A 10,574-nucleotide genomic window follows, 5' to 3' on the forward strand; every position below is an offset into this window, starting at 1 on the left:
CACACCTGTGGTCCCAGCTACTCAGGAGGCTGAGGTGGGAGGATCGCTTGAGCCCAGTTCGAGACTAGCCTGAGCAACATACTAAGACCTCATCTCCAAAAACAGTAATAATAAATTTTTTTAGAAAGAAAGAAGTAGATCTTCTAGTCCCAGTTGAGCCTTCAGATACCTTCAGCCTCAATTTGCATCTGACTACAGCCACATGAAAGACCCCAAGTGAGCACTGCCCAGATGAATCCTTCTCAAATTTCTGACCAGCAAAAAACTGTATGAGAAAATAATTTTTTATTGTTTTTCTAAGCCACTGAACTTCTGGATAATATGTTATACAGTCATATATAACTAATATGTAACCATCAATAAGGGACTACGTCTATCCAACAGGGGACTACTTAAATATATTATGGTAAATGCATATAATAAAATATTATGTAGTACTGACTTGGAAAACTCTACAAGATAATTTCTTAAGTGAAAAAATGCAAAGCGCAGAATAGTATAGAGGATACTGCTGTCTTAGTTCATTTTGTGTTGCTATAACAGAATACCACAGACTGGGTAATTTATAAAGAAAATACATGTATTTGGCTCATAGTTCTGGAGGCTGGGAAATCCAAGAGCATGATGGTGGCATCTGGTGACAGCCTTTGTGCTGCATCATCCCATGGCAGAAAGTGGAAGGGCAAGAGAGGGCAAGAGCAAGAGAGCAAAAGGGGGCCAGACTCACTTTTTTTCTTTCTTTTTTGGGACAGAGTCTCGCTCTGTCACCCAGGCTGGAGTGCAGTGGTGCAATCTCAGCTCACTGCAACCTCCACCTCCCGGGTTCTAGCAATTCTCCTGCCTCAGCCTCCTGAGTAGCTGGGATTACATGCACGTGCCACCACGCCCGGCTAATTTTTTTTTGTATTTTTAGTAGAGATGGGGTTTCACTGTGTTAGCCAGGATGGTCTTGATCTCCTGACCTCGTGATCCGCCCACCTCGGCCTCCCAAAGTGCTAGGATTACAGGCATGATCCACTGCGCCCGGCCCCAGACTCACTTTTATAATATGCCCATTCTTAAAATAACTAACCCATTCCCACAGTAATTGCATTATCCTGGCTCTGCCCTCATGATCTAATCACCTCTCATTAGGCCTCGCTTCCCAACACTGTTGCATTGGAGATTGAGTTTCCAACACATGAACTTTGGTGGACACATTCAAACCATAGCAACTACCATTTGTGGAAAAAAAAAAAAAATAGCTAGGCACAGTGGCTTATGCCTGTAATCCCAGCATTTGGGGAGGCTGAAGCAGGAGGATCACTTGAGGCCAAGAGTTCGAAATCAGCCTGGGAAACATAGCAAGACCTCATCTCTATGAAAAATACAAAAATTAACTGGATGTTGTGGCATGTGTGCCTGTAGTCACAGCTGCTGGGGAGGCTGAGGCAGGAGAATCACTGGACCCCAGGAGTTCAAGGTTGCAGTGAGCTATGATAACATCACTGCACTCCAGCCTGGGCAACATAGAGAGAACTCGTTTCTAATAAAAATTAAACCAAAACAAAATAAACAAAGCAGCCTGTCATAGTGGCACATGCCTATAGTCCCAGCTACTTGGGAGACTGAGGCAGGGGGATCACTGAAGCCCAGGAGTTTGAATTGCAGTGAGCTACAATTGCACCACTGCACTCCAGCCTGGGTGACAGAACAAGACCCTGTCTCTGAATATATATATATATATATATATAATATATATATATTATATATTTATATATATTTATGTATATATTATATATATTTATATATATTTTATGTATATATATTATATATATTTATATATATTTTATGTATATATATTATATATATTTATATATATTTTATGTATATATATTATATATATTTATATATATTTTATGTATATATAATATATTTATATATAATATATATATATTTTATGTATATATAATATATTTATATATAATATATATATTTTATATATATATTATATATTTATATATAATATATATATTATATATATATATTATATATTTATATATAATATATATATTTTATATATTATATATAATATATATATTTTATATATATTATATATTATATATTTTATATATATTATATATTATATATTTATATATTTTATATATATTTTATATATATTTATATATTATATATTTATATATTTTATATATATTATATATATTTATATATTATATATTTATATATTTTATATATATACACACATAGAGAGATATATGTACATATGCATAGAGATAATACACATATATTTTGTAATGTGTATATATACACCATATATATTATCTATTCAAAAGTAAATAAAGTTGAACATTTTAAAATAATGCTTTGCGGCGCTGCGGCAGTCCAGATCAAAAATGGCGGCAGTTGGTGTGTCCTCGGTTTCTCGGCTGCTGGGTCGGTCCCGCCCACAGCTGGGGCGGCCTATGTCGAGTGGCGCCCATGGCGAAGAGGGCTCAGCTCGCATGTGGAAGACCCTCACCTTCTTCGTCGCGCTCCCCGGAGTGGCAGTCAGCATGCTGAATGTGTACCTGAAGTCGCACCACGGAGAGCACCAGAGACCCGAGTTCATCGCCTACCCCCATCTCCGCATCAGGACCAAGCCGTTTCCCTGGGGAGATGGTAACCATACTCTATTCCATAACCCTCATGTGAATCCACTTCCAACTGGCTACGAAGATGAATAAAGAGAATCTGGACCACTACCCGGGCACCAGGGACCACAGCACTGGTTTGGACCATTACTCTGCACATGGACCAGAAAAAGTATATGGGACCTTAAGCTCACCTTCTTTACTTGTATCAAATGATGACTGGTATACTGGTCTCCCATCCCTTTGCTTGTGGCAGGAGATGGCTTAAATAAATAACTTAAACTTAAAAAAATAAAATAAAATAATGCTTTGTCTTTAACTCAGAAGTTTCGCTTCTACGAATTTATCCTTAGTAAATGATCATGGCAAAGATTTAGCTTAAAGGATGTTATCACAGCTTCATTTGATATTGTGAAAAAGGTAAAACAACCCAATTATTCAACAATAGGAAATTTGTTGAATAGCTTATGCCATTCTCGTACTCGGCCACCGTCTTAAATGGCCTCTTAGAAAATGATCCCATGCCCTGGGAAGTGATCATGATATACTAATTGATAAGAAGTTATGACATGGCACCGTGTAATCTTATCTTTCAAGTCAATTTAATTATATAAGTGTAGATTGAGATGTAGATTAAAACACAGGGAGAGATGAAGATAGATACAGAAACCAAAATGTTAACACTGATCTCTGGGAGGTCCAATTACTGTTGATTTTGTTTTCTTCTTTTTCACCTGTGTTTTTCAACAATAAATGTGCTACTTTGTAAAAACACAAATGCCACAAATTTGTCTCCTTTTTTTATGAAGGATTCCTAGATGATTCTATAAATAGCAGCTCCAGATACAGAATTTGAAACTTTGTTTTTAAAGAGAACAGAGTTTTCAAAGTCAAAGATTACCAGACATACATCGTTGGTTAGAGAGAGCTGCCAGGCCTGTTCTAAGAAGTCCTATCATGTTGGTGACAACACTGACCCCCTCCCAGTCCAGCTGGCCAGTGGTGGCCATGTCCAGAGGGGACATCCTGAGTGCAGGCTGTGTCCCTAAACTACCTCTAATCAAAACTAGTAGGCATGGGAGGCGCCAGAATTTCCATACGATGATCTTGGGACCAGTATACAATCTGCACTTCCAAAGCCAGCCCACTGTTTGTACTTACATCATAGCTTAAAAAGTGGGCTGGGGCCAGCTGGGTGCAGTGGCTCACACCTATAATCTCAGCACTTTGGAAGGCTGAGGCAGGAGGATCACTTGAGGGCAGGAGGATTACTTGAGGTTAGGAATTCGAGATCAGCCTGGGCAATATAGTGAGACCCCCTCTCTAAAACATTCTTTTTAAGCTAGCCAGGTGTGGTGGCTTGTGCCTGTACTCTCAACTACTCTGGAGGCTGAGGTGGGAGGATGGTTTGAGCCCAGGAGTTTGAGGCTGCAGTGAGCTATGATGGTGCCACTGCACTGCAGCCTGGACAACAGAGCAAGACCCCATCTCAAAAAAAAAAAAATCATAAGTGTTACAAGTTTAATTCTATGCCCCCAAAACTCCTATATTGAAGTCCTAACCCCAAGTACCTCAGAATGTGATTGCATTTAAAGACAGGATGTTTAAAAAGGTAATTCAGGTAAAATAAGGTCATGAGGATGGGCCCTGATCCAATCAGAAGAGGAAATGAGGAGAGACATGTGCAGAGGAAAGACCACGTGAAGAGAAAGAGAGAAGACGGCTCCCAGCCAAAAAGAGAGGCTTCAGAAACCTGCCCTGATGACACTGTGCTCCTGGACTTCCAGCTTTCAGAACTGTGAGAAAATAAACTTCTGTGTTTAAACCACGCAGTCTATGATGCTTTGTTATGAAGACATCATGTTTACTAAAGACTTTTTTTTTTTTTTGAGACGGAGTCTCGCTCTTTTACCCAGGGTGGAGTGCAGTGGCGCGATCTCGGCTCACTGCAACCTCCAACTCCCGGATTCAAGCAATTTTCCTGCCTTAGCCTCCTGAGTAGCTGGGATTCACTTCGCTTCCACGCCCAGCTAATTTTTTGTATTTTAGTAGAGACAGGGTTTCACCCTGTTGCCCAGGCTGGTCTCGAACTCCTGAGCTCAGGCAATCCGCGCACCTTGGCCTCCCAAAGTGCTAGGATTACAGGTGTGAGCCACCATGCCTGGCCCTGAAGACACTTTTTAATGTATACTTCATATAAGACTGAGAAAATGTCCATTGTCCAAAACAAAGACATTTTCTGGTGGTGCCTCTGAGGTATAGAGCTGATGGCAGTTATGGGGACTTTGGGCACCTCCAGCCCCCAGGCACCTCCACTGCAGGCTGCAGGTTTGCACCCTGGCCTTCCCAGCAGGCAGAGGTCTAGAAGCAATCCCACCATCCCACGAGCCTGGAGAGCCTGGGTCTCAGCTCCTTGTGGGGCCCCAGGTCCCCGTGCAGAGCTGCAGCCTGGCTCTGAGGCTCTGTCTGGTCTCACCAGTCACGTCTGCAGGGACCTTTTGGGACCTGCTTTTGTCTGTCTGACACTCCTATCAGAGGGGTCTTCCTGCCTCCCAGACCGGACCCCATCTCTAACCCTAGAGGTTCTAGCTCACTCCCTCACCACCACCCTGCTGCTACTAGACCCAGGGATGTGGTTTCTGGCCTGCGGAAATTCACTGTCTCCATATCCCCAGCCTGTCTTCCAAGTGCGCTAGAGGCCCAGGCATCCTTATTCTTGAGGCCACATGCTTCCACGTGTCAAACATATTCAAATGCACCCACATGCATCACATATAATTTACATAAACCATAGGAGTTAAGTTGCAAATGTCTAGTTAACATTTTGTAGTCATTTAGTAATTTCACTCTTAACAGTTTACTTCCCTACTTTTGAAGCTAATGATGGTCCCCTCCCTGCTGTGGCTCAGGTGTTGCCATGGGCCTTTGCCACTGCTCATGGCTGGGGCACCTCAGTCATGGACCTAGCTGTGGTCCATGCCCAGGGTCCCCTTCTAAGGAAGTCCAGGCATGCACTGGTGTGCCTGACCTAGGGGAGCCCTCCAAACCACCCAACATCCAGGTACAATGGCCCAGTCTCCGTGCAGTGCTGTAGGGCAAGAGGGGCGGCCCATTTCCAAGCCAAGATGGCCTCCTCCTCCTCTCTACACTTGCTCCTTGGCTAGCTCACTCATACCTTCACTTGCTTCCAGCAGATTTTCCACTATGCAAGAAAAGCTAAGGGCTAAGAGGGTCACTTGACATCATAGAATCCAAAAGTCCTTCCCATTACAGAGATAAGAAAACTGAGGCCCCGAGAATGAAGCGGTGACCTTCAGGTGCATCCTTGCATTTTGTGGAATTTGAATGTGGAACTCTGCCCTGGGCTGAGGTTGAGATTTTGCAGTTGCTCAAGGGAAACCCTGGAAGCAGAGTGCATCCACCCTCCTCAGACCACTGAGACCCTCAGGTTTGTCTTCATCCCAGGTCAGTGGACTTCTCCCAGGTTTTGTTGTCTTCTCTCGGCAACACCCTGCTGAAGCCAGGGGGAAGGCTGGAGATTTGTCCTAGGTGCTGAGTATCTAGGGTTATCAGATAAAATGCAGGATGCCCAGTTACAATTGAATTTTAGATAAATAACAAATAAGTTGTTTAGCATGAAGGTGTCCTAAATGTTGCTGTTTATCTGAAATTCAAATGTAACTGGGCATCCTGCATTTTTATTTACTAAACCTGGCCACCCTGTAAGTATCCCATTTCGTTTGGGCCAGGCGCCTCCCCGCTGCAGCTGTGAGTTTTCCTGCCACCCAACAGTGTGAGTCACACAGCTGTGGACCTCCAGGCAAATGTTTTTGAACAGAACAGCATCACGGTTTAGGGGAATCCCCTCGCTGTCCCCATAACACATGCTTCAGCAAAGCAAAAACCTTAAAACAACATCTCTGGGAGGAAAATAAAGAAGGCACCAAGAGTTCCCAATGACTCGGGGAAGGCCCCAGCCACGGCCACATTAGTGCAGCCAAGATGGCCACGACTAGATGGCTGGCTCTTCACCTCTGGGAGAGGCACAGCTGGCTTTGACAATCGTGGGAAATTGGAGACCAGACCTTCCCAGCCAACTCCTGTCAAGGTCTGATACTTGTCCTTCCCCACCTTTCTGAGAAGAGGCCTACGAGGAAGAATGGGCTCATGGGCTAAGTGAGCCGAGCAGGTTACTTGACTGTGGGATCATGATTGTGTCTTTGTCATGGCATCACTGTGGGGATTATAGGAGGAAATTAATGTAAAATGCTTGGCCCAGTACCTGGTGCACAATAAGCACTTACAATCAATGGTGGCTATTGTTATAAGAACGTCAGGACATACACTTGGCCATCAAGCCAGTGGGTCTTCTGAAGAGGGTGAGCTTGGAATTCTCTGGGTGCCCATGGTTTGTTGCCCCTCAGAAAGCTGTGGGCCTCTAATATGGGCATATCCCCTGGACTGGAATCTGCATTAAGCCAGTGTCATCTGTCAGCCCTTTGTTTGGGTTAGTCGTTTTTTTGTTTTGTTTTGTTTGAGACAGAGTCTTGCTCTGTTGCCCAGGCTGGAGTGCAGTGGTGCGATCACAGCTCACTGCAGCGTCGACTTGCCGGGTTCTAGCAATTCTCCCACCACACCCTAGTAGCTGGGACTATAGGCGCACACCACTACCCCCGGCTAATTAAAAAAAATTTTTTTTTAAGAGACAAGGTCTCACTGTGTTGTCCAGGCTGGTCTTGAACTCCTGGGCTCAAGTGATCCTCCCGCCTTGGCTTCTTAAAGTGCTGGGATTATAGACGTGAGCCGCCGTGGCCAGCCCTGGGTTAGATTTTTAGTCACTCAGCAGGGTCCTGAGGAAGCCGGACTCAGAAGAGTTCCGCTTTGAAGGTGGAAAAAGCAAGTTTTCTACCTGGGATGCCCCCAAGGGTAGCAGGCCATACTTCCTAAGTGTGTGTGTTGGTGGGGAGGGGGGGTATCAAGGAGTTTGTCCCTGGAGAAGGGAGAAAGGAGCGGGCATGGGAAGGGGCCTGTGGAACTCACGTGTCTCATTTCCTCTTTCGGAATGTCTGCTGTGGGCCCCAGCAAAGGAACTTCGGTTGGAACTGGGGTGAGGAAGCCCCTGAAGATCAACTTCTCTTCCTTTAACATTTGGCTCTGCTGAGGGCCCTGGGGTTGGAACACCCACCTTCTTAGAAAGAAACTGAAAGGCCTTAGGAGAAACTCTGCCACTTCCCCTTCCTCGGTAAGAGGAACTTGGCGTTGCCCTGACAGGAAAGTCTTGGTGGGGCTTCTCGGAAGCCGCCACCGCTGCACTGCTGAGCAAAACCACAGGTCAGGGGCCAGGCCGGGGGCCAGGCTAGTGAGGACTGGCCATTGATAAAGTCACAGGCTCCATCTAAGCCCATCGGCAGAACTGGGGAGCTGCCAACATTTCCTCTTCCAGCACCGCCTGCCAACTCCTGTTTGGGAGCCACCAACCCCTCAGCTCTGCCAATGGGTCCCTCCCCACTCCCACCAGCCCTCCAACCAGGATCGTTCTGTGTCTGCGTTCTGGACCCCCAGCTATGCCCACCACCCAGCAAAGCTCATCCATCCAGCTCCCATCCCCCACAGAGGCACTGACTCTCCCGTGGGGTCCTGGGGGACCTCACGGGCACGCGGAGCTGTGCTTTGGAATAGGTCACACCCTGTGAGCTGCTTCGGATGGCCTTGTAGATTAAGAAAAATGGTCTTTTGCTGGGCACGCAGGAATGCTTGACTTAACGGTGACTGCTATCTGCTGCGTCCATTCGGAGATCAGAAACAGGCTTCTCTCTGGGACTGGGGATGCCTCTCCTCATCCCTGATATATCCAAGGGCAGCTGCTGTGGCAAGGGGGACAGTGCACAGGTACAAATCACATCTCAGGCCAGCCCCAAAGGGGCCGAGAGATCCTTGGGTCCTAAAGGGTCCCAAAGCTTATTTGTATAAGCTTATTTGTACTAAGCTTTAATATAAACGTGTCAGGATGGTGTGGCACCAGAGCCCGGCCACCACTGTGGGGACAGGGTCCAGCCTGCACGGCCTTGCACAAGACCTGTGCCAGGGACCCCTGTGCTCCATTCCAGCTCCTCCTCCAGGCTTTGCTGTGACGAGCCTCTGCCTCCTTCACCCAGCCCTCTCCTGCCCACCCTGTGAGACTGAGCCTCAGTCCAGATGGGTAGGGGCTGCCTGCATGACCTCACTGAGTATATCCCCCAGGGACCCTTGTCCACATCACTTGGTGGTTGCTCTGAGCAACACCCAGCTGGCCTATAGGCTCCCGGATAACAGCAACAGTGGGCTTGGCATCTCTGGATGAACATTTGATGAGGTAATAAGTAAATGGGTGAATTTAGTGCTATCTACCAGGCCTTGTGGCTGAGAGCCCCACGTGCCCACATGCTCAGACATCCACGTGTGGGCAAGTGCACCCGCGTGCGGCAGGAGGAGACACGTGCACGCCTGCCATGGTGTCCCTGAGACGTGTGTCTGTGGATCCCTGCGTTTGTCCCCAGCATCACCCATGATGCCAGCCAGCAGGTGGCGGTGCGCCCCTCCTCTGCGGGTTCGTTGGTCCAAACCGCCGGCAGCTGTCAAGACTGAAGGGGCCTCAGCAGGCACATGGAGCCCACCTCCTTCCTCCCACAGGGGGTCAGGGCTGCTTGGGTCTTGTGGGGAATCAGCCTGGTCTTCCGACCCAGGAGCCAAAACCCTAGTCCAACCCATGTGAGTGGGGCCATCTGTGTGCCCAGCACGGAGCTGGACCCTGACCCCGCAGGAGGGACTGGCGTCCAGGCAGCTGCACAGCTGTGGAGTGGGGAAGTAAAGGCATGGGCTCGCACTCCCAGCCCTGTCTCTGCTGGCTGTGTGACCTCGGGCAAGTTCCTTAACCTCTCTGAGCTCGTTTCCGTGTCTGTTAAGCAGGAATCATGGCAATCTGTAAAATGAATTAGTCAGTGTAAAACATGGGCCACAGTGGGGCCCTACCATAAGGCAGCAGTTCTCACACTTTAGGTCTGGAGGGCTTTTGAAAACACAGAGGCCCCGCCTCCAGAGTGGCAGATTCACTAGGTCTGGGGAGAGGCCTGTGACTCTGCATTTCTAAAGAGTTCCCAGGTGGTGCTGATGCTTCGGGCCTGGGGACTACACCGTGAGGACCAGTGTATACGGGATGCTTGGTGTCAGTCAGGAGAGACCCACAGGGTTACACACAAGGCAGGAAGCATCAGCCTCCAGCGAAGACATAGAGGGGCAAACTCCAAGGGCTGCAGGGGGCCCAAGGGGGGACACACCCCCATGATGGGGGTGGCCGGAGGGGCAGAAGGAGGAGCCTCTGGACCTGTCTCTCCCCACCACAATTATCAACATAATCCCTGTCCTGACTGCACCTGCCGGCCCTGCCCGGAGGAAGTGGACCCTGGAGCCCTGGAAAGGATGGGTTAGTTGGCTGTCAGTTCCTGGCTTGGCCAACACTGTGCTCCAGCTTCTGGGAACTCACGTTTTCTTTCTCCTTTTTTTTTTTTTTTTTGAGACAGGATCTCACTTTGTTACCCAGGCTGGAGTGCAGTGGCTCGATCATAGCTCACTGCAGTCTAAACCTCCCTGACTCAAGCAATTCTCCCGCCTCAGCTTCCCAAGTAGCTGGAACCACAGGTGTGCCCCAGCGCAACCGGCTAATTCTTTAATTTTTTGCAGAGACAGGGGTCTCACTCTGTTGCCCAGGCTGGTCTCGAACTCCTGGACTCAATCAATCCTCCCATCTTGGCCTCCCAAAGTACTGGGATTAAGGGTGTGAGCCACCACGCCTGGCCCCTTTTTTAAATATTAGTTTTAAGTCAGAAAGGTAATGCATGTCCATCTTAGAACATTAGTACAATGCAGAAAACTGTAAAGAGGAAAATGAAAATAGTAATCCAAACTTCA

General features: G+C 47.2%; 1 protein-coding gene across 1 annotated transcript; it reads left to right on the plus strand.

Moving 5' to 3' along the window:
- The first annotated feature begins 2,354 nt into the window (after positions 1–2,354).
- LOC100975216 (cytochrome c oxidase subunit 6A1, mitochondrial) lies at positions 2,355–2,935 on the plus strand. The gene has a single exon (XM_034962005.3). It carries the CDS (start codon positions 2,394–2,396, stop codon positions 2,721–2,723), a length of 330 nt encoding a protein of 109 aa, XP_034817896.1. The 5' UTR covers positions 2,355–2,393; the 3' UTR covers positions 2,724–2,935.
- Positions 2,936–10,574: the final 7,639 nt, after the last annotated feature.

This window comes from Pan paniscus, chromosome 5, assembly GCF_029289425.2.
Source record: "Pan paniscus chromosome 5, NHGRI_mPanPan1-v2.0_pri, whole genome shotgun sequence".
Taxonomy (NCBI): Eukaryota; Metazoa; Chordata; class Mammalia; order Primates; family Hominidae; genus Pan; species Pan paniscus.